General features: G+C 32.5%; 1 protein-coding gene across 1 annotated transcript in view; it reads right to left on the bottom strand.

The window, feature by feature from the left end:
- Positions 1 to 415: 415 nt before the first annotated feature.
- LOC110028941 (ras-related protein Rab11D-like) overlaps positions 416 to 26189 on the bottom strand; it is a 26671-nt gene continuing 897 nt past the window's right edge. Inside the window, exon 2 of the mRNA XM_020731013.1 lies at positions 416 to 1138. Coding sequence (XP_020586672.1) covers positions 694 to 1138 — 445 coding nt within the window. The 3' untranslated portion in view covers positions 416 to 693. The remainder of the gene's footprint in view (positions 1139 to 26189) is intronic.

Here is a 26189-nt window from a genome sequence, read left to right as displayed (position 1 = left end):
GTTGGACCTTCATTTGAGCTAAGCTACTCACAGGCTTATTAATTCCAATATCAATTTGAGGAATATATTCCTACTCCAATTATAAGGATTGTGAGCGACAGAAAGAGACTAGTGGCGCTGAAGAGATTAACAGGGTTCCGGCAACAAACACTAACATGGACGATGAGCAAGGCTCTGTAAACGGAGCATATATGTGAAACTAGATGTGTATTTTTGTTTTAGTTTTAATAATAATATATAGAATAGCCGTGGTAAATTACATTAGGGATTGCATCAAATTAAAAATTAAAAATAAACAAAAAAATTACAAAAATGTTCAAAAAAATGCTAAGCCACATACGACACTTTGAGCCAAATCGTGAGCCAATTTAACACAGTACTAGATGATAAAATTGGCGGCCATGATCAAATGAGGTAAATAAAAATTCTAGCTCACATAAATATGATACCAATTACATAAATAAATGCAGAGACACCAAAACAATGAACGCCAACACAAATGGCAGCGAAAAAGGTGTATTGTACAGATCAATAGACAACCAATTACTATATCTTCCAGAAGTCAGGTAGATATTGCTTTAAGCCTTAAACTCTGACAAAACTAAATATTTAAGTAAAGAAAAATACAATCAAAATATGGCTTAAATAAAACACAGATGTATACTGAAGCGGATGACATACTCAGTGATAGAATCAGGAAGACTGGCAGCAAGTCCTGCTCTTGGGAATCACCTGCGCAGGACCAGTGACGGCAATTTTCTTCCCCGCTAACGGCGGAGCAGCACCACCGTTTGATTGCCCATCAGCAGTCAGGTTTCGCTTGCTGACAATGCCGAATATCTCGGTAAGAACAGTCATGAAAGCAGCCTCAACATTGGTGGCTTCCAGGGCTGAAGTCTCTAAGAAGAAGAGGCCTTCCTTCTGAGCAAAGTCCTTAGCATCCTCGGTTGACACGGCCCTCTGATCCTCCAGGTCGGATTTGTTGCCGACAAGCATGATAACAATGTTTTTGTCAGCATGGCTCCGTAGCTCCTCCAACCATCGTGGTATGTGATCAAAGCTCTGGCGTTTGGTAATGTCGTAGACCAGCAGAGCACCGACAGCACCTCGGTAGTATGCGCTTGTCACTGCTCTATACCTGGATATGGAGGGGAAATTTTTTTTAGAACATAAGCTAAGAAGCAGCATGTCCTGAAATTTGAGATTAGATGGCAGTTAACAAACATTGCACTAAGTACAGTTTATGTTGGCATACCAATTAAAGAAAATGTGATATGAGCTAGTCTCATAATAATGTCTTATAAACCATAAGTCATGTACAAGTTGATGAATATTACTGAAGTCATCGATCTTATTACCCAAAAATTTTTTTTCGTTTTAGGGTCATAAACGAAATAAAAAAAATGCGTCAGTTCAATATAGTGCGCAAGAATGAAATATAAGCAGAAATGGATATAGGTTTTCGCTTTGCACTTTCATAACTTGTCTTATACGTCATTGCTCTCTTCTGCCTATACATTTTCATCTATGTTGTGAACGGAGAAAGCATTGGTAAAAAATTGGGATGCGCATAGCCCATAAGTAGATGTATAATCAACGAAGACAATATAAGCTTTTGCTTTATGAAAGGTCTTTTTAATTGTAATTTAATAATACTCCCCCTCAATCTAAAACGCTCTAGCGTCTACGATTTGTAATATAATTGTAGGTTTTGTAATGTAGAATCTAACATAAATATCAAAGTAAATATTTACTACTATTGATGAAAACAGAACAATTAAATCCAATTCAGGTGGAAATAATAAGTTTTTTTAATATAAATTAATAACAAGAAGTTAAAAATAATGAAGTGACACAAAAGATTGAAATACTTGCATGGTGAAGAAACTATATTGTAGCAATGAAAAACCTGTAATAGATGAGGAATAATGTAATTCAAATACTAAATAAGAAAGTTTTTGTATGCCATGGAATTGTTCTTTTACATACCTCAAAACGTATTTAGAAACTCCATGAAAACCAGTTAGAAGAGGGCAGGAGGAAAAGATGAAACTGAATACAAAAGAATCTACAAGCCTCTTATACAAGAATTTCAGACTTAGGGTGTGTTTGGGTTGGGTTTTCAAGTGCTTTCCGTTTTAAAAAGCCACAAGAGAGGCTTTTGGGGCACAGTGTTTCCAAAAATCACATCAGCGAAACTTCGTTTTACCAACAGAGGGCAAGCGCTGCGTTCCTCAACACAATGGCAAAAAAGACGGTGCTGTCCTCGCTGAATTCGTGAAACTACTCTCCTAACCGATAATATCCAAGGCATCTTGCATGAAATAAATTAGGGCATGATAAAAATTAGGGCTTTCTACAATCGATGTCGGCCTAAGCTCTGTGCACTCCTCTTCCCCATCACTACTTCTGCCTTCGATTATTCGCTCCAGGTGGCTTTTAGCTTTGTTTCCCATGCGACATTTGATGATTGTTTTAGCATTACATTTAGCTTTGCTTTTCTTGAAAATGGAGTGTTTTTCTTGCATCTTTGTTGGTTGATCTAAGTGATTTGGGAATTTGATGAGTGTATAGCCAATAGATCTATGTGAGGAGTTGTTCGTAGAAGCTCTTATATGATTCCATTCTTGTGAAAAACGAAAGCATTTTTTCTTGGTATTCAGCTAGCTTATATTAGTTGATAAATTTTTCTTTTAGAATTTTGATTGAATTCAAAATGAGGAGTTTTAAAATGGCCCCAAATGCTTGCTATGCTAGCCGTTCATAAAGATCGTATTGGATGTTGGTTGCTAGGTGGTTTACGGCTAGCTTCATCATAACCTTCTTTCATTTCTGCTACCTTTTGTTTGCCGCTTCTCTAGTCTAAGAACAGCTACTCACTAATCTCTTTCGTTGACCCTCTATTTTGCTCGTTTTTTCTGCTCTACTTGCATCCTTTTGCTTTACTCAATGCAATGGAACAAATACTCACTGGTTTCTTACACGTTGTTTTGTTGGTTCTTTGGAGTTTTATTTTGTCATTGCTTTCTTTGTTTAAACTGATGAACAAATATACATGGATCTTAGCCATCTCTCTAGTTCTTTATGATCGTCATCTTTTCAGATACTATACTTCCCTGGATTGCACACGAGTTCTTCATTTTGATTAGTTGGTATTTTTTTTTAGAATTTTGATTGAAGTCAAAATGAGGAGTTTTAAAATGGCCACAAATATTTGCTGTATTTTTTGGCTAATTTTTCATAAATATTGTCTTGAATGTTAGTTGCTATGTGGTTTTCAGCCCAAAATGCTTGCAATTGTGGAGACTGTTGAGATTTCTCAGTTAGAATTTTTATGGGTGCTTGAATCCTTATTTTAGTACAAATGTGCTATTGTCAAAAGCTTTGATGTCAAATTTTTCTAGTCCCATTTGAGTTTGGGCTATTGTAATGTTCAACCTAAATGATTTATACGCACCAATTAGTGGTTCAAATACTCACTTTGATGTTCATTTACACCAATTCTTTGCATTTTTATTTTGGTTCATCCACACACTTCTCTAAAATACAGATGTAGCAATAAATCAAAACTTATGTAGATTAGGAGTTGTTTAATTGCCGTACATTCAGGATAATATGTTGTATTATTTCATATGATAGTGTCACAATAATATGCTATTTATAATGTAGGTGTCAATTGAGTTGCTTTGGATATCTTCAAAGGTATAAAGTTATGTAGAGCTATGAAGTGAAAAAAATATTTACAAAGAGCTCAACCGATTAACATGGGTGTCATCTAGTTGTCTTTAGTCATTTGTCGCCAGTAGATTCCTTTGGTTTTGTCGTCAACCGATTACCAACTGTGATTCATCTTTGTTGCTACCCCATCTCAGATAATATGCTTAGGAATGTGTCATATTTTCTTCTATTTTATATATCCAAGCCTACATAACACAATCAACATTAGATACTACCTGATCTTGTCCCAAGGAATACTGTTTACTAGTTTGCATATTCTACAACCAATATGATACTCATATATTATATGATCGCGCTCTTAAACATATTACCAAGCCTACATAACACAATCAACATTAGATACTACCTGATCTTGTCCCCAGGAATACTGTTTACTAGTTTGCATATTCTACAACCAATATGATACTCATATATTATATGATCGCGCTCTTAAACATATTATCTTATACCAATGTATCTAAACCTACAAGATATACTCTGGCTTATATGTCACCTAATATTCCTAATATCCTGACTGGCAACCGAATGTAGATGGTGAACCTGGATGGGGCAATCTTTGACAAAACGATCTCACTAAACTCTATTTTGCTTTCTTGGCCGTTTTAATTTTTTATACACATTTTTTAATTGATTTTTATTTATAATATTAATTTTAAAAAAAAATTTATTATTTCATTTTTTTATTTTTTTACCATCATGTGTTTATATTTCAAAAGTTTAGTTTACATTGACCACCTTTATTACAATATCAATTCAATTTTTTGTAGCTCACAAGACGGGAAAACAAAAAAGATGATGGTACATCGATCACTTGAGAGAAGGAGGTCAATATTATATTTTTGTGATTTATGCTTAAATAAGATTGAATAAGGCAACAAACCCACAAACCATTTCAATAAAGAAGGATGATAAAATATAACAAAAAATTTCCATGAAAAAATAAGAAGAATAAGAAGAATATATGATAAAGCTCAATTAAAGAACAAATGATAAAAGCTAAGAAAAGATTAAAACTCTGGTAAGAATTAAACGAGGATCAACTAGATTAAGTTGGGATCCTATTAAGAAAATAAAAAATTCATCCGAAGAATGATGGAAAGAGAAACTTTTGGTAAGTAGATAATGTTGTTATAATGAATTGTCCATATTTTCATATTATTTCAATAATGTCGTTTTCAAATGTGTTGTGTCAAACACAAAAACTTAGGTATTATGAAATAGACCCTGAGTTAGAAGAGAAACTTGATTTGATATTTATCGATGTTGTAGCTACGGAATCTAATATCTGGGCTACAACACAAGACACTCAAAATTTCGATGAGCTGGAAAATGCTCATACAAATGAAATTAACAAGTGACCGGTCCAAGAGGTAGAACACGCTAAATACAATCAATCCAAATGTTGTGCACCACAAAGCTAACGATCTAAAAACAAAAAGAAAAAAAGACCTTTGACAATTTTTTAAGTAAATAAATATCACAATTAGTTATAAGTTGTACTAGTATGACATCCAATGCTTACACATCGCACACATACCATTTGATGACAAAAGCCATTAAGCTACTGTCCTGTGCTCCCGAAATCTTTGAGGACGTCATTATACTTTTTTTCCACATAACTTTTTGAAGACCCAACAAAACGGAAGGCTTTTATAACAATGGTGTTGAAACAGTTGATTCATTACCTTTGTTATTTCTTTAACACCCAATCTAGCTGAACTTGGAGTAATAATTTGTGATTTTGTTATGTTTGTATTAAGTTAAACATCTACTTGAACTATCTATATTTGTGTGTTTATCACATTTATGCTTTATATGTTATTGTTAAGAGTTCTATTTATTTTTCTATTATATCACAATATTTTAATTCAGTTCGAAGCAACCTTCTCTCAAATTAGTTTTTGTCAAATTCTTGATTTGTTTTCTATTTTTGGCATGCATGAAGTATTCTGACAGATCCATCAAATGAAAATAAAACAACAGAGACAGTACACCGAATAACAATTTTAGCAATTACAACATGCCTCATCAATGAACACTACCAAACTTATGTAAGATCCAGTGCATGACACCCTCCTCTGTAGGTGACAAATGAATTGTTGAGCTCCTTGAAGGTCGTCCATATAGAATTCATAACATTTTCTGAATGTCCAAAATTTTTTTTTATGGCTTGCTGGATTAAAAAAAAAACTCATGGTTGGCATGAATCGTCCATGGGAAACATCAGTTTTCGAATGATTTCAACACCCAACCGAAACTATTAGCAGATATTTCAATATTGGTCTTAATTCATTAGTAAGGTTGTTATCAAATAGTGTCAAATCAATAGATCCCACTTTTAGACATACACTAAGAGAAATACGTAATGATATCAGATGCATGCTATTCTTCAAGATGCTCATATAATCTTTTTAATTGACATGTATGATTTACAAAAAATTAAATATCAGAATAAATCTTTCAAAAAAAAGTGTATAATAGTCATGGATGGCACACATATTGATGCAAATGCTGCCAACGCCGATAAGTGCATATATCGAATGTTGTGGATCCCAAACACAAAATAAATTAGTGGTATGTGACTTTAAAATGCGTTTTACCTTCTTAATGTAGGAAGGAAAGAAAGTGTTCATGATATTCGCATACTCGGATTTGCAACTCAAAGATGTTAATATTATATTCCCAATGTCGACACCCAGTTAGTACAATAATGAAATTATGGCAAAAATTAAATTTTAAATGATGTCCTAATAGTGCTCATCTCCAAGGAAATATTGCCTTATCGATTCCAGATATTACTGCAATGAGATTTCATAAAGCCCTTTCCCAATACGAAATATTACATTCCTAATTTCAAATGCAATAGCCAAATGATTAGATATAAGAATGAATTATTGATAAACAACACTCATCATTACACAGTGTAATTGAGAGAACATTTAAAGTATAGAAAAAAATAGGTCATACTTCGAAATATACCAACATATCTATTCAAAAAGCAAGTAGAAATAATTGCAAAAACAGCAACTATGCATAATTTTATATCCAAACATCCATCTCGAGATGAAGTGGACTTCGAGATCTTAGACGAGGATAGCACGTACATATATTGAAGCGTTCGAACATCATAGTGAAAACATCAAATATCTATAACTAATCAATTGAAGAAGCAAATCACAAATGAAAGTAGATTTTTGTAAGAAAAAATTTTGTTTCTTTTGGGATGAAATCTAATTTTTGTCAGAGATGGATAAAAAAGTTAGTCGATGCATATTTTTATTTCCATGATTTCAGCCTTATATATTTTTATGTTTGAAAATTAGAGTTGATCATGTGCTATGACTGAAAAGAAAATGTAAGAATTATATGATGATGATGCTTTCTTACAAAATATGTGTGAATGAGGTTATTATGTATACAACTATGTATGGTTGATCATATTTTTCTAAAGTTCAGGAAGCTAAGTGCAACCATTTGCAATTTTCAGTAATTTGTATTATCTGTGAATAATTGTTTTTTATTTACGTTGGTCTATGATAAGTCATATGACGTCAGGGGTTCTTTTAGATTGCCTTTAAACTGCTTTAATTTTCTAGATTACCTTTAAACTGCTTTAATTTTCGACAAATATGATTTGGTAATAAATGTTTAATGACAGCTAAAATCTCTTTTTTATACATTTCTTTATGTTGACTCCGAACCTTTAATTTTTTTTTATTTACATGTTATATTATCGCACATATAGTCCAATTTTTCGATTAATCATTAAACAAGGAAATTTAAGTTCAAGGAATTCAAATGTTTCTATAGGTTTGTACTATAATTGCGTATGCAATGTTCTGAGTATACTTTAAGATAAGAAGTTAGTTATGGAAGAAGATTTTATAGGTGTTACAGAAATAGAACATTCGATAATTACAACTTTTTTAGATGGGCTAATGATAGTTAGGAATTCACTTTACATAGTGATCATATCTGGAGAAAAACTTTGGAAAAAAATTCTCCCAAAGACTTTGATCATTTTGGACATGAATAATAAAGTTAAATAATATTATTTGTTAATGCAATTTTTATTGCCGTCTTATTTCACGTTAAGTGGTATATTATACTTGATGTAGTGTGAAAAATAAACTTTTGACTTTTTTTTAACTATTAAATTTTATTTATATTATTCTTTTTGAATTATTTCGGAATTCAAATTGGTTGGTTAAAGTGGAGGAATGCTTCGGGCCTTTTGTGTGATAGAAAAATACCGCCTAGACTGAAAGGAAAATTTCATAAGACGGTGGTGAGACCTGCAATGCTCTATGGCGCTGAATGTTGGCCTTTAAAAGAGAAGCATAATACTAAGTTAAGTGTTGCCAAGATGAGAATGATTAGGTGGATGAGTGGCTTTACACTTAGAGACAAAATGCGAAATGATTATATCCGTGATAGGGTTGGTGTAGCTCCTGTGATGGACAAAATTAGAAAAAGTCTTCTTAGATGGTTTGATCCGATTAGGAGAGTAGATGTTTTAGATTCGACTTATGCTAAAAAAGGCAAAAGTAGACCTAGAAAAACTTGGCCTTATTGTATAAAAAATGATCTTAATTTATTAGAACTAAATGAAAATATGACACTAAATAGGACGCAATGGAGGAAAATGATTCATGTAGCTGACCACACGTAGTGGGATTGACCACACGTAGTGGGATTAAGATTAAGGCTTTGTTGTTGTTGTTGTATTCTTTTTGAATTATTTCTGAAACTGCAAACTTACAACCAACACATGAATATATGAACATTAGAACATTTTTTTTTTCTCAAAAACAACTAAAGTATAATCGACTATCCAAACAAACAGACTACTTCGCCATAAACAACTTTCTAATGACAACTTATCTTAAGGTAGTTTCACAACAACTTCTTCCAAAAACTACAATTGCCCTAAACACACCCTTAGCCATAAGAAGTTGCGGGAATAATTATAAGATTACATCTAGATGTGTCAAAATTTGACCCAACACACCAACTCAACCTAAACCCGACTCGAAAAATTCAGGTTCGGGTTTAACAAAACAATTTTTCAAGTTTACCAAAATAATTTTAAGTTTGGCTTAAATATTCTAACAAGTATAATTTTTCTGGTCTAGTTTAGGCTGATCCGCCAACTTGAAAATGATCTACCAACCCTAAATTGATTTGAATTTGACCTCAACTTGAAAATATCTCGAAATTGTTTCAAAATTGGCCAAAATTTAACCTGAATAGCTATTACTCCATATGTTAAATGGCTTATACAACTCAAGTTCAGGTTGACAAGTTGAAGGAAGGTCGAGTTTGAGTTGGGATTTTCAACCCATATAATATTCGGGTTGGGTCAATTTTGAGCGAACCTGAGCCCTATCCACCGAAGCGAATTTATAGTCCTAATAACAGGTGGAGGCAGACGGACAAGTAAAAGATACCCAAGAATAAGACTGTTGCAAAAAACTGAAAGAACAACCGGTATAAGAAACAAGTCATAATTAATGAAAGATGCAAAGAATCATAAGGAATAGCACTCAATGATGCTGCATGCCCAAGTGCAACAAAATACTAGACTACATAATAAAAAGACACTAGAATAGGAAGGAATCACATCAATTCTACCTAACTTGAAAAACTACAACTAACAAATTATTTAATTGATAGTTTGTGAATATATTCAAACATAATTGATGGATTTCCTATCTGTAGTTTTTAGGAGGGGGAGAACAATTATTCCTCTTTTTTTAAAAGAAAAATTACAAGTTAAATAGAGGATGATAACTCTCATATTGAGAAAACAATAATATCCGCCAGAACTCTTCATAATAAAAAAAATATAACAAGAATTATGACATACCAAAAATAGATATACTTAAAATAGAAAATACTAACAATAGGACCTACTAAATCCAACACCCTCTCAAGTTGGAACAGAGATATTTGTCATGCCTAACTTGCTTAATAAGAACCTCAAATTAGGCATGAATATTACTTTGGTGAAGATATCCTCTATTTATTAAGCAATAGGGATAAATGATATGCAAATAGCTCCACAATCAATCTTATCTTTTATGAAGTGTCTGTCAATCTCCACATGCTTTGTGCGATCATGTTGCATAAGGTTTTCTGCAATGCTTATGGATGCTTTATTGTCAAAACGTAACTTCATTGGTATTATTTATTGAGTAATAGGGATAAATGATATGTAAATAGCTCCACAATCAATCTTCTCTTTATCTTCTCTTTTATAGTGTCTGTCAATCTCCACATGATTTGTGTGATCATGTTGTACAGGGTTTTCTGCAATGCTTATGGATGTTTTATTGTCAAAACATAACTTCATTGGTATTGTTTATTGGGATTGTAGCTCTTCAAGAATTATTTTCAACCGTAACATATACTCCATTAGTCATAGCCCGATATTCAACCTTAGCATTACTCCTTGAAACCACATTCTATTTCTTACTTTGCCATGTAACTAGGTTTTCCCACACAAGTGCAGTTTTGAGAAGTTGATCTCATGTCAATAACTAAGCATACCCAATCTGCATTAGTGTACTTCTCTATGTTCTTTTGTGTGGTATTCTAAAAGAGAAAACCTTTACCTGATGTACTTTTTAGATATCTGAGAATTCTATTGACAACTTCAAGGTGTTTCTCTTATGTTAATGCATAAATTGACTTATAAAATTTAGAACAAAGGCAATATGTGATCATATATATGACAAGTAAATAAATTTCTCAACCAATTTTTAAGATCCAATTATATTCACTGAATTACCTTCCTTCCCATCTCCCAGTTTCTGACTTAGATCAACAGGAGTGTTTGCAAGTCAACGACTCATCCTAGTTTCCTTGAGAAGATAAAGCATATGTTTCTGTCGGGAAACGACAATTCCTTTCTTCGATCGAGCAATCTCCATGTCAATAAAATACCTCAGAGATCCTAAGTCCTTAGTTTTAAAAATAGATGATAGATAATTCTTCAAAATATTCATTTCATATGCATAATTTTCAGTGAGAATAACATCATCAACATACATAATTAGTATGGCTATTTTCCCATCATTTGAATGTCTGAAGTACGTTGTATGAACTCCCTACCCTTGAGCATAACCCTGGCCTTCAAAAATTAGTGTAAATTTCTTAAACCACCCTCTCAATGACTGCTTCAACCCATATAAGGATTTTTCCAGTTTACAAACTCTTGTACCAAACTTCTCAATAAATCCCAAAGGTGTATCCATATACACTTCTTCCCTTAAGTCCCAATTGAGGAAGTCATTTTTTATATCCAATTGTTATAGTTTCAGACAAGATTAGTTGCAAGCGACAGAAGAACCCTTACAGAGTTGAGCTTTGCACTGGAACAATTATCTCTAAATAATCATTGTCATAGATCTGAGTGAATTCTTGATGACTAATCGAGCCTTGTATAATTCTAGAGAACCATCAAAATTAATTTGATTGTAAAGACTCATTTGCAACCGACAGATTGCCTTTCTTCTAGGTGAACTTTCAATTTTCACATGTTATTTTTTTCAAGAGTTTTTATCTCTTCGAAAATAGCCTCCTTTCACTTAGAGAAATTCAGTGCATCAAGAAAAATACTTGGAATCTCCATAAATGACAATTGTGAGGTAAAAACACAGAAAGTAGGTGAGAGGTTTTCATGCGACACAGTGGGACAATGAATGTTGGGTGCAAGATTTTTTTCCCAATGAAAAGATTAGACTCATCAAACTCAGGATTCAAATTGCGCTTAGATTCAGGACAAGAAGGCTCAGCACCGAAGATGAGATGGCCTGAACATGGGTAAATGATTAGTAAGGTTACTGACTGGGGGGTTCGCGGATTCTAGGCTGTGCAAAAAATTCATAGATTCTATTATTTTTTAGTTGTCCTTTGCTGCAAATTAAACAAATCAAACGGTACCACTTTTGCAGTTCTTTTTCTTGTTCTTCTTTGTTATGAACATAATGAGATGACACCGTAAAAATTTCAATATCTAAAAAACTCGACGCACTTTTTGCTAATAAGATTTTGCTACGATTTTAAGGTTAAACACTCAAGGTTTAGGACATACTATTTTGGGAGCCTTCAATTTAAAAAAATCATGAAATTCAGTATATAAATATTTGTTTTGTTCTCCCTTGATAATGAGCTGAAAAAAATAGTTGGAGTTGAAAAAATGGTAACATTCATGATAACAAATATTTTCTAGTAGTGGGATCAAAACATTATACCCCTTTTGGCTATGAACATAACCAACAAACACAAATTCTTGTCTTGGAGTTCAAGTTTTCCTTGATGATGAATGCGAACAAAACCAATACACCCAAATATCTTTAGACAAACAGAATATCAGAACCAATTATTTGGATTTTTTTTTGAAAAAAAATAAAAAAATATTTCAAATTTTAAGACCTTATTAGATGTTCTATTTATGAGAAATGTAGGAGCAAGAATGGCTTCCACCCAAAGCTACCTCCAGTAAGTGCTTTTTTTCCTTTCAAACAATCCATATTGTTGTGGAGTGTCAACACAAAAGTTTTGATGAATTATTACTTTTTCAAAAAAAAAAAAACCTAAAGTATTTTTTAAATACTCTCGATTATTGTCACTCCGTAGTATTTGAATGGCTTTTTGAAATTGCATTTGTACCATGGTGTAAAAATTTTAAAAAATGACTCCTTCAGATTTGTTTCATTAAATAAACCTAATTTAACCAAGTATGATCATCATTGAAAGTCATAAATCACTTTTTACAAAATGAGAATGGCTTTTACATAGACCTCATATATCACTATGAATCAAAGTTAATAGTGTAGTAGATTTGTATATTCATGAAAAAAATGATGCTGATGATGTTTAGCAAATTGACACACTTCACATTGAAATAACATACTTTTATTTTGAAATAATTTAGGAAACAATTATTTTTCATAATGAAAACTAAGATGACCTAACTAATAATGTTCTAACATAATTTCATTGTCTTTAAAAATAGAAACAAAATTTAAATAATTATTTTGAAATTGTCTATTCAAGCTAAGTTCATCTTTAAAATAATAGTCCATCATTTTCTTTCCCACTGCTCAAGATATATAAGAGGTTGTTCAAGATCTTTAGTCAGACTTGGAAAATTCATCGTAATTTTTTTAGTAAATCCAAATAAAATAATCATGATGTTGCTAATGTATTCCAATGAGTTGGTGACATTATAGCAGGAGATTGATTAATGTTCTCGAATAGGGAATGAATGATTGAGGTTTTCCTATGGAAGGTTCCATGAAATTGATAGCTCATGTCATTACCATGGAATTTTTTGAAAACCAATTTCTCAGATTCAAATCATTAGCAGTATGCTTTGAGATTTCTCCAGTTAAATACCTAAGTTTGCCTCTCCTATTAATCACCATTTTTATAGATTATGCCCTCCCAAGACAGTTGTATCCATTAAATTTTATAATTGCGAAGTAAGGTGGGAAATTATGAGGAAAATATTCAACCATTATACCCATTAGAGGAGCTATCGGAGGACATATGGAGGTTTCAGAACTACTTAAATTGGCCGATGTGGTAGAACTTTTTTGAAGTCCCGTTATCATTGCTAATTTGTACGACATTCTCAGAATTTGAAAAAAAAAGGTTAAGAACTACATAAAACTCCTTTGCAGCGCGATCAAGAATGGCGCAAAACTCTTTTACTTCGTGATCAGTACACTGCAATCCCAATCAATATTTTTTATCTTAAATGACGTGGAACTCCTTTACACTGCAATTTGTTCACTTCCCATCGCACATTTGTACCACATGATTATGTTGTTGGCTTCCCAACTAGGAAGAAGTCGTGATCCTGAGTCGGTACGCGATCTTGATCTTCATAGCTAGCTCTAATCATGACTTGATCACTACGCTACAAGTTTTAATCGCGATTGAATCGCTTCACAACTAGCTCTAATCAAGACTGGATCGTTATAACTTAGCGAGAGGTGAATATGCAATCATCGTTGATCGATGCCTTCCTCCAAGTGTCGTGATCGTTCCTTTGAGTGTTATGATGTGGTCGTTGCCTTCCCAACAAGTTTTAATCAGGGTCTCTGAATGCCACGATCCCATTCTTTAAGTACAGCGATGCAATTGTTGCCTTCTCAGCGAGCTTTAATCAAGGTTGTATAGTGAAGGCCCTATGTAGCACTAATACTTCTAAAAATATATTGTAGTCGTGTCAGACACATATAGGACACCAAAACATATTCGGCAAGCCTTGATACTTCTCTGACGAAACAAAATTTATGTCTGAATTTTTTTTAAGCCCGAACTCGTCCTGGACACACCTCAACACCGCCTCGGATGTGAGCTTAACATGATTTTGAGAAATTGAGACACAAAAATAAGAAAATTATAAATATATGTATAGACTTAACTATTGCTCACAATCGAAAGCGCCCCATCTCTCGTCATGTTGAAGTTCCCTCTAACATTCGTCAAAATAAAACATTGAAGGTGCAACCAATATTCATCGAAGCCGAGCATTAGTAATTCTTTCTTTGTAATCATAGAATCTTTTAAATTTTAATAGATAAGTTAAATGAATTCTTTTAAAACATATTATATCTAATTTTAAAATTTTATTTCCATAAGTATGAGGTTTTATAATATAAATTAAATTTATGAAGTTAAATTTTATTCTTACATAATTTGTGTTGTGATAATTTTAATAAAGAATAATGAAAAAATATAAATTTTATATTAATAATTAATAAAATATAAAAACGCGTCAATAATGTGTCGTGTCCTATTTTTTAAATTATATTGTGTCCTTGTATCGTGTCGTGTCTGTGCTTTATAGACGAGAGGTCAAGAAACAGATGTTGACGAGATTAGGGCTTTGATACCATGTAGTTTTTGGGAGGGAAAAAATAATTATTCCACTTTTTTTATAGAGAAATGATTACATATTAAATAGAGGAGAATGACTCCCATGTTGAGAAAACAATAATGTTCGTCATAACTTCCTATAATAAAATAAGAAAACCAGAATTAAGACATACCAATAATAGAAGATACTAAAAATAAACATGACTAATAATAGGAGACACTAAAAATCCAACACTATCAAATATAGATAACCTCAGCGATGTATTCTAGCTGCAGAAGATATTCCCCACTAACTTCTTCTATTTTGTTGTGTGCAGCAAACTCTATTCTTTAATTTTAATTTTCTCCTATCATACAATAAAAACTTTATCATAATCTGTCTCTGTATAGCAATCTCTGTCTCTTCCCTTATTGAAAAGCAAGGTGATCTTGCTCTAGTCTGATTTTGGATTGCTGGAACTGCAATTCCAGATGGTTACTTTGTTGTTTCTGCGGTCTTGGCAAAAGCAGGGGGAAGCTTTGACTATTGTAGAGGAGGGCAACGGGTGGCTAGCTGTAGGGAAGTCAGTATGAGATGGTGACCTAGCAGCTGCAATAGGGTCGATATGGGCTGACAATCACTAGAGTAAGGGACTTAAGAGAGAGAGGGAGAGAGAAGATGGTCAATAGAATTTTAGATTAGGAAATAGGAAAATTATAACATATTTAATTTCAATTTGACCTCATAATAAACTAACTCCGTAAGTCAAGGAAACCACACTTGAACTAAAAAATCAAATTACAAACTTATCCAAAATAAATTCAAAATCAATTCATATCTTCAATTGGCTGGCAATAAAAGAATGTTCGGTCAAGCTTATTTATCCTATTGTTCTTATTTCTGTTTAATTATAAAAAATTTCTAACCTTCCAATATTGATCAATAGAAATCTTCATCACCAATAGCTATTGTTTGCTTGGTCTTTAATCTGAAAGTCAAAACTATTGACATTTTCCATAAACAAATCATATCGTCAACGTTCCAATGATAAGATCCCTTTGATCTCTTCAATTGTGCCCAAATCAGCATTTTGATCTAACCACAGAGAGCTTTCACTCCTATGATATCATAGGTCCAAATAAGGAAAAGCAGACTTTCCAGCCTCCTTGGTGGGGTATTTTTTTGTGCCGCCAAAGAATTTGCCCTTCTTGCCAATACAATAAGTCCCCTTTTTACCATGCCTAGCAATGATTGTTTTATTCTCCAATAGATTGTCCATTTCCAGTGGTACCTCATGCTTCATCAATATATCATCCATGGTAGTTAAGGCTTCTGCATAGTTGCCACCAAATATTGGAAGCGTAAATGGCTTGATGTTCTCTGCATTTACCATTGAATACAATCTCCATGACTGGCAACTAATTTTCTTGCTAATCTAGAATAGCACATATCATATTGGCATCAGTTTTTCTTCGTCTCTTCCCTTGAGTCTGTCTTTGCCTAAATAGAATTAGACAAAATCAACTAATTGGAATTTGGCTTTCAATATGACGTCAATTATACTTTTCCTTGTATTTTGTTTAGTTTCCTACAATCATTGCACAGCCAATAAGTGGACTGTATGAACGCCTTCATGAAACTTTTTTACTCTTATTTGATCAGCTTTAATCCCACCATGAATAATGGGGATGGGGGACAAGTAGAGGTGGAATGGGTTGAGAAAAATAACCCAAATATCAGATGGGAGTCTATATCTGAAGGCAAACTATGAGGTAGGCTATCATCCCAAGTATTAGGATGCTAGTTGTTGTAGCTGCCTATAGGAGATACAACATCATCTTATTTATCACTTCCGTCTAGCCTCTATCTATGGAAGGAAGACAGGGTTCCACTACAGTTGTTTATTCATTATTGCCCATAAAGGTATTCATAAATGGGTAAATCAAGTATCTTTGTAATACACAATGGACTTAGGAAGTCCAAAGTGTGCCCCACAAATGCTAAAAAATAATAATCTAACAACCTCCTCACTATCAATGGTTTACTAATAGAAGATCAAAATAACCATCTTTGAAAAGGAATAAAAAAATACAAAGCGGTAGTCATGGCTTCTTTTAACCATAAAAAATCCTACAAAAAAGACCATGGAAATATTATCCATGCACAGCTTGATACAAGTGGCAGTATGTGCAATTTGATCTTCTAATTTGCAAGTTCAGAGGAGATGCACAATATGTACGCCTTCATGAACTTTTCTGCATCCAGTTGCATTTTGTGTCAGTATATGTAACACAACAAATTTTGTTAAGTCTTATCCGCTCCAAAGTGTCCAACCACCACGGATGATATATTGCACTTTATTTGTCACATCATGAACACATAGTTCTACTCCTATAAAAAAGAGGCCAGCCCACCAAGTAAATTTATAAGGAGATGCCTTCCCCAAGTCTTCCTGGACCCCTTTAAAGAGAGTATACTTTTCATGCTCCTTGTACTCTATTTACATAGCAGATTCAACAAGCTTGATAATGCTAGAAAAGAAAGGGATTAGCGAATGCTAAAAAAACTTGTTAACTAACTTCTTTATAATATCCTTGTATTTACTAACCAGATTGAACTATTGGAGATAAGTTGTTCGCTTCATGTCCTTGCTTATTGTCTTTTTATTTGAACATTAAACACTGAAATGATCAGTGGACACTAGCCTCCTTTCGCAAGAGAGGAGCATATCAATGTTTCACTACTTGATGCAGGGCCAACAACCCCTTGTCATAAGTTGAGTATTTGTTTGCGTTGGTATCATCCTTCATCAATTTTATCCTATTGCATATCCACTTGTGTTAGCCTCCAATGTGAAAGATCATTGCAAATTTGGCAAGGTTAGGCTAGTATTGGTGCCTCATTTATCTCCCTTTTTTAACAAAATAAAATATATTCATGCTTTTAGTTCTTTCATTTTTGAATTTATCTTGCTGAGGGTGCGTAAGAGAAAGTTAAGATTCAAGATATATTGAATGGACTTACAAATGCGCAAATAGACGCTCTTTTATCTTCCTTTTTAACATGATAAAATACATTCATGCTTTTGGTTCCATTTGATTTTCAAATTTACCTTAGTGAGGGCATGCATAAGGAAGTTTATTTTGTGATGTATTGAGTGAAATCTCAGATTCACTAATAGATGCCTATAAAGCTCCTCACATCCATCATTAGGTGTGGCCTTGGCCATACCTCGATTGTCTTCGCCACGGTCACTCGTGATCTCTTTATTGCCCACCTTAACCCCAGAGGAAATTATTTTTGGCAAACTCGTTCTTCTTCTGATTGAGGAGTTGATGTTGTTGCAATAGACTGAATACCCTCGTACTCCATATGCTCCTCCCATTACTTGCTATAGAACAAGATATCATTCAAAAAGATGATAAAAAAAGTCATAAAAGTATAGCTGCAAAATATCATTCATCAAACACAATTAAACGATAGGATGTTGTGTAGTCCATATGGCATGACTAGCCAATCACATAACCCTTGCCTCATACTCAAGATAGTCGGCCTTTGAATGTTTCGCTCATTGATCAGCACTCATTAATAACCATATTTGAGATCTAGCTTATAAAAGATAATGGCAAAATTCAACAACTTGTCAATGTGTAATAGAGGACAATGATATTTCACCTTTATCTAGTTGAGGGTGCATTTGTTGACATATACCCTCCATCACATGTACTCTCATTACTTGCTAAAGATTAAGATATCATCCAAATAGATGATAAAAAGGTCATAAAAGTACAACTGCAAAATATCAACACTCATTAATAACCATATCAAAATAGTCGACTTTTGAATGTTTCACTCATTGAGCAACACTCCTTAATAACCATATTTCAGATCTAGCTTAGAAAAGATAACGACAAGATTCAACAAGTTATCAATGTGTAATAGAGGATAATAATATTTCACTTTTATTTTGCTGAGGGAGCACTTCTAGACATATAGCCTCAATGATTTGTACTTGTTGGGAACCATCCAATTGGTGATCCATAAGAAAACTACAGGGATGAATCACTCCATTCTTGAGCAACTTCATAACTTCCTTTTTAATCTCCCCATTTTTCATTACCGAAATTTGAATGCATTCAGAGATTTGGCAATTACTCTTCTAATATGAGATAGATGTCATGCTCATTGGGTTGCAATAGTGACTAGCATTGGACGTCCTTGAAGAGTGAAAATCAATTATGCATTTTGGCACTAATGTTGCACAAAATTAGAGAGGGTAAGGAGTTACATTTTTCAACAAGTCGAACAAATAATAGCACAAAGTTTGGCTAACATTGGTGATCTTCATTGTATAGACTATTATTATCATGTCCAATAATATAACATTGCAATCCTTAAATGGAAGATCTCTCCACCTTCAATGAACTGAAAATGGTATGGATGCTAGTGTAACATTGAGTATCTATCACGAAGGATATGGATTGCTAAAATTGACATAGTAGATGTCAAAAGGTACTACCTCGCAAAACATCTCATCAAAATTAGTCAATTTAGATCATGAAATTGAGTCAATATCGATGATTAATCTTCATATATAAACCTTTCTAAATCCAACTTAAAAGATAAAGACTTGGATGGGATGTGGAGTTTAACCAATAATTTTGACCAAGTTGGTAGAAATGAGAATCGTTTCACAATTAAAATTAATGATAACACCAATCATCTTTTGCTTAACTAACATTCTCAAAGTGAACTCCCATATGTCCATAATAAAGGACAACCCTGCCTCTTTATTTTTTGAGATTTCTATTAGAAATAGCGATGAGTTCGCATTTTCAACCAAATAAACTCATCAAAATTTGTCCTTTACAACAATAATTGATTTATCAAAAACGCAGTTTCCATCATTCCTCTTTTGTGGATATGAAACTAAGGGGTTGTCAGGTAACGGATCAAAGTAGGTTTTAACTTAAATCTTGCTAGATAAAAAAGAGAAACTTTTAAATCATAGATTTAGTAATCTAATTTATTCTCAATTGCTTCTGTGTTTTTCTTTAAATCTCAGATTTACTGAATCCTAATGTTGGCAAGATCTAGTAAAATCTCATTTATAGGATTTACTAAATCCGCTAAATTTGTTACCAAACAACCCCTAACAACAACAAAGCTTATAAAGGGCATTATTTTTAAAAGAATAAAGTAGCATTGCATAACTTTTTCCTCTTATATTTTTTAAAGAAAGAGAACTCTAATGGCTAATTAGTCTTCTCCCTCTTGCCTGGTACTTCGGCCATTATCATTATAGTGAAAATAAGTGAAAAACATTTCCAAATTAAAAATAAACCCCACGATAAACTTTCTCAATGGTTTTACGCTGTAAGGTTTACTCCCAAAATCACTTGCTAGTGTTCAAACTTTGAAGTATAATTCTACAAATATTTTCCTTGTCGTTGTCTTAGATTTTACCACTTCTTCCATAATCTTCCACATAATTCATAGGACATAATTCACAACAATTCAACCGCTTAAAGTACCCCTAGGTTTTTTTATAAGTAATCCCTTTTAGTCGAGCATTCCACCATGCCAAAAGGTAATGGCATTAGTGCCTACCCATATAAGATAAAAAAAAACGTCTCCAACTCGTTCGCCCACAAGTGCAATGTTTTTTATCTCAATTGTTCCATCATTGATGAGAAATTTCACCCAAAATGATCTTGTTCTCACCTCATTTCCATTACTGAAAAATCACATTACTAATTCTCATCATATCCACCTACACCAACAATATTTACTTGGTGAACATTTGTAGTTGCATCTATAGAAGAGAAGAGGAGCACACAGCTAGAGTCACGAGGGTTTAAAAATGTGGCAGAAGATTATATCTTCATCAAATCCAGTATAGTATTCATCTTTGCTTAAAAAGACATTTGAGGCATATGCCTCAAGGCTCAATTGAGGCACATAAAAAATGCCTCAAGGATTAAGCCTATTGTCAGTCTAGTGACTTATATCTTCCTTATATATGGAAAAAGAGATAATGCCTCAATCAAGTTATGCAAAAAAAAAAAAAGTATATTATCTTATAATATTAATACATTACAATGTATTATATTATAATTATATTTAATATATAAGATACAATGCCTCGAAAATATCGAAAGATAATTTAAATATGATTACTTGATTGTATTATTATTTTATTCTTTCATTTTAAATTAAGTTGAATCAAATATTGATTGATATCAGAAGTAAGAAGAAAACTAGTGATTTAAGAATATTTTATTTTTGCCAATGAGACAGAATTAGCTAATGATAAATATGATGGTTCTTTGGAAGATTATGAAAGTGAGGATGAGTCGTTGTGGATCTTAATGGCAATGGAGTATTTAAATTTACATGAAATCTTATAAAGAATCACACTTCAAGTTTTAAATTTATATCAATATTTAATATTAAGATTTTTTATTTTTGTCTTGATGATAATAAGCTAAATTTGTATATTGAATATTTATGTCATATTTATGAATTTATTTTTTACTATTATGATTTTCTTTCTCAATATCTCTCAAGGTTTACGCCTCACCTCACTAAGACAATATGTCTCAATTAAGAAGTTCACATTTTTAAACCTTGATAGACATCTGCTTAAACAATCCATCCACTAGTTCAACTAGATTTAGAGTGATTTCATTCCAAATTATTTCTCTATTTACTTGGCTTTCCATGATAGTTCAAAAAAAAAAAAGCAATATCCAATATACACTGACATCCTCTAACTCTATGCATTATGCACCAAGCAATGTGCATTGATACCGACTTGATCCCATAGTAGCCTTGCAATTCTAAGATTTAAATCCACAATGAAATCCTAGAATGAAATGGGAAGAACATAAGAATTCTATGGAGGCACATACTAAAAAAAAAACTAAGTGTTACTTTCTTGTTGCAATTCTAAGATTTAAATCCCGTTAAAATATTCTTCTACTTCATTAAGTACAAAATGTTATGTTCATTGAATTTAACCTTTTCAATCGGAGAACAAACATGTCTTCGCATTATGTCTTTGTACATCAATCTAGGACTCTTTAATTGTTGGACAACAAGATGATTTTGTTGTTTTATATAAATCCCACATATAAATATCAGCAATGTATTATAATATGCATTTATGGGTGATGAAAAAATTATTATATGTTCTATAATAATGGTCAAAATACGAAAAATTCCAAGAAGAGAAAGAAACAAGGGAATTTTAGAATGGATATTTATTAGATTACATGATTTTTTTTACTCATGACTAATAAAGCATATAAATATGGCATGCTTATCAAAAGATAGGACGATCTTTTTTTAATATAATCAAACTGATTAAACAAATTAACTTATTAATTAATTACATAAATTAGAAATCAACTTGATTAATAGAGTTCTAACCTTTAGGTTACATGAAGAAAGTTATCATGAAACAATCCATAGATATGTTGATGCAATTTGACTTTTTCAATATTTCTTTTTTAAATTTGCAAATACAAGCTAAAAATTAAAAGCAAAATTGATATCATTTTTGGTTTATTAACATTTGAATAATACAAACAAATAATCACATAAGAGTTATGCCGTCAAATTGTACAATTTACTTATAAACACTTGCAAAATATATGGATCCAGACTCTAATTCAAGTTTAGGTTCTGAATAAATCTCTATTCAATTTTAGATCAAAGATTTAACACTTGTTAAATTTAGGTTCACTTGTTCAACTGCATAAATAGAGTTTACTATATTCTAAGATACATTATGATATAGATTTATCTACAAACTTCAAAGATATAAATTCATTGTTCATTTGATAATCCCTTTCTAAATTTGAATCAAAATTAGATGAAGAATTGTGGATGTTATATATAACATCTTTAGTAGGTTCATAGTTCATCTTATTCAAAATTGGTGCTTATTTAGCATACCATTAATATGTTGAAAGAACCTTTCCTTAGAAACGTCTTGCAGAGATCTATGAGGACAAAAAAATCTTTCAAACTCTAAACCATCACATCCAATCCCAAAGAATATGAGGAAAAAATGAGCCTTTACTTTCAGAAAAAGAACTACTTTCATATAATAAGGTTGTAATTTTACATGCCTTAGAACCTATATATAACTATTATAAAATAAATAAGGGTAAATTGACACAGTCAAGGAAGAAGCCATATGATGAGTAACCAGTCTAACAATTCACAAAGAATATCCAAATCTCACTTAGAAATAATAATAAGTTGAATAAAGAACAATTAAAATTAATTCTAAATCAAGATTCACTTAAACCTAATGAAATTTAACTATTATAAAATACATGGGGGTAAAGTGACACAGTCAAGGAAGAAGCCATATGATGAGTAACCAGTTTAACAATTCACAAAGAATATCCAAATCTCACTTAGAAATAATAATAGGTTGAACCAAGGACAATTAAACTTAATTCTAAATCAAGATTCACTTAAACCTACTGAAATATACAACTACAAGCTAAAACTATATTTAAAGCTACCTTAAGACTTCACATGTAACAGCTACAATTAATCTAATATAAATTTAAATTTAATCCTGAATTTAAGCTACCCAAAGCATAACTAAAAGTCAACTTAAACTAATAACAACTAGACACAACAGCCTAAATAGTTGCTTAACTGAAGAAATAAAAGCAACAAGAATAGCCTATGAGCATAAGTCACATGATCAACCACAAGAAGCATCCATCAAAGAAATAAAAGACAAATATAAAGAAAGTCACAACGAATAGTAACATATAAAAGTCATAAACCAGATAAGTTCAGATGTTGGATTGCCCAAAAATAGCCGCTAGAATATAAATAAACCACATCAACTCTATTCAAATAGATATTTTCTTTTATGACATAATTAGTAAATAAATTTTAGTCATCGCCATGTGAAATATTGAACCCCTGGCAAGGCTATAACATGCATGGAGATCTTGTATAAATAAAGGACATGAACAGTCATGTGTAATGTAGGCATACTAACTTAAATATTGCATAGCACTAATGTAAATTCAATATCATTAACAGTATTAATATTGAAAGTCGCAAGACTTTTGAATGGTAAGAAACTATCCAATTTTTGAACATACATTATCACCCCCACAATTAAGTGGGTAGTAAACATGTTAAAAAACAAGATTCAGAGAAAATATTTTAGGAGCTCTTTGGTCCCAAGTATTGGGAAGATAAAATAAAATAGAATATAGGAATTTAAATTGTTAAGTGTTCAGGATGAGAAAAAATATATGTAAAACTAAATTTTAAGTGCATTAAAAATAACTCAAAAGGAATATTTGTGGTAGAAATGAAACTAATTCAACTCGAGTGAAGTCCAAACTCATTGTGTCTGCTATTTATCGTGTGCTTTAATCATGACTTGTACTCCCTCCCATTGGCTGCCTATCATCTTGCAAGTCATCTCATCGTGTTGTGCTTCACCACCTTGAACAAACATCCTCATGTGATTTAACTTGTCAGCTTGCTTCCTTGATAAATCGTTGATCTCAATAAATAATCATGTCAACACCTTGATCTCACAATGTCAGTGCCTTGTAAAGTATCCATAAAAACAAACTTATCATATTCCCTCTTTGTTGCCTCCTTGCCTCATCATTGTATTTCAATGATACAACATACCATAGTTTTACACCCAATAAAACAAGATTAATAAATCCTCTGAAATTCCTTCACAGACAATCAAACAGCTCTGAATTTTACACCCAACAAAACAACAGTTATTAATTCAACATTCCCAAAACGCGTGCATTTCTAACTATTAGGAATTAAGCAGCACTATAATGGATCATTAATATGCATTATAAGTACTAGGACTTCAATATGAATTTGAGTTTGACAATTGTTTCCTTAGCAACTAACACAATAATCTAATATATCACCACCTCACAGGATTCACCATCAAGAACAATTTCATTACCACCATACTCACTTTAAACCATGTAATAAAGAAGAAAGGGTAGTTTTTTGATATGATGAAGCCTTTTACTACCATGGGGGATGGGGAGGATATACAATGATTATTGCATTAGGTTTGGACTAGTAGAAATGATAGGATATAGGAATTCCAAGGTTGGCCAAAAATAAACTTGTTGTGGTGGGTTATTATTTTATGTAGAGTTGACGATAATGGCTACAGCACATATGAGAATGGGTGTAACCAAAAGGTTGGACATGGAGATTAGGGTTTGAGGATAAGCAAAATGAAGTGAGAAGGCTTATAGTGGTAAACAGCACAACTAGGGTTTCACATGGAGGAGAAAAAAATAAGAAGAAAAATTAGAGATTTAAAACAAAGTTGAAACCATGGCTTGGATGATGGCTTTATAATTTAATTTTTTAAATTTTCTTGGAGCGCAGAGGGTGGAGAATAATAAAATAGTTAAAATAAAGTGGGGACGAATGTGAAAGATGGATTGTAGCTATCTCGAGCCTTAATGTACGTACCATGACCATGGATGCATCAGTTGTCCACCACCAATGGTGGTAGAGGTTAGCATCCAATGGTGAATGGTAGAAGATGAAGATATTATTGAGGAAATCATCTTTACAATGGACTTTTCCAAGGTCGCCTAAATGCACTTGAGTTTTAAAAGGTTCGATGAGTGAGATTTTCTTGTGAATACTATACATAGCTTCTTGTACAATGGATCAGATCCCTCATCCACTTCTAAATGTAAGCTTGGTTGAAGCAAAACTACATGCATCCTTATCCATTAAAGAAGTAGATTATGCAATTGTTGGATCTAATTTTGTCCAATGGGATTAGCTAAACTTTACTTGAGACGACAGGGAAATTGAGCTATCGAGAACAAAAAGAAGATAAGTAAAGCTTTTGCATTGTGAATTATGAACAAAAGACCCAATCATAAACCTCCTAAAGAAGATGAACTGTACAATGAGAGGACATAATTCAAAGAGAGAGAATTCCTTGGATTACATGCTGCAAGCCTAACAGTTGACCCTCCTTTGTTTATTGACAAGAGAAAAGATCAATACTAAAGTATGGGTGATACAATACTCTGACCACTGCAAGGGTGATCAGACATTTATTGTGGCTTTCATGAAATCAGATTTCTCTTTGACAAGTAATTGTGTATAGCTTCTATACACTGGCTGGCCTGCTGAGCAGTATAGGTTTAGTGCTATTGAATATAAATTTTGGTTAGATATTCTTCTGGTTTGAATGAGAGTCATCTGGGTTCCTAGCCACCGATCAAGTGATTTTTTTAGTGAATTTAATGGGTCATCAATGGATGCCTTGCCCTTGCCAATTTGTAACTTCAAATCATCTAAACAAGGTGGGTCAATTACCTTATAACCAAATGACATTTTCTATTTTGGCCGTACTTCATTCAAGTTAACTTGGCACGTTAGAACCATGCAAAAATTAAACTAGAACATCATTTTTTGGAATATTAAGTAGTTCACTGTCAAGCAAGCAACTAGGAATATCAAAACCCCAACATTTTAATAGAGATATATATATATATATATATAGATATAT

This window comes from Phalaenopsis equestris, unplaced genomic scaffold (assembly GCF_001263595.1).
Source record: "Phalaenopsis equestris unplaced genomic scaffold, ASM126359v1 Scaffold000540, whole genome shotgun sequence".
NCBI lineage: Eukaryota > Viridiplantae > Streptophyta > Magnoliopsida > Asparagales > Orchidaceae > Phalaenopsis > Phalaenopsis equestris.
The sequence above is the reverse complement of the archived record's forward strand: the minus strand, read 5'-3'. Positions and strand labels throughout refer to the sequence as shown.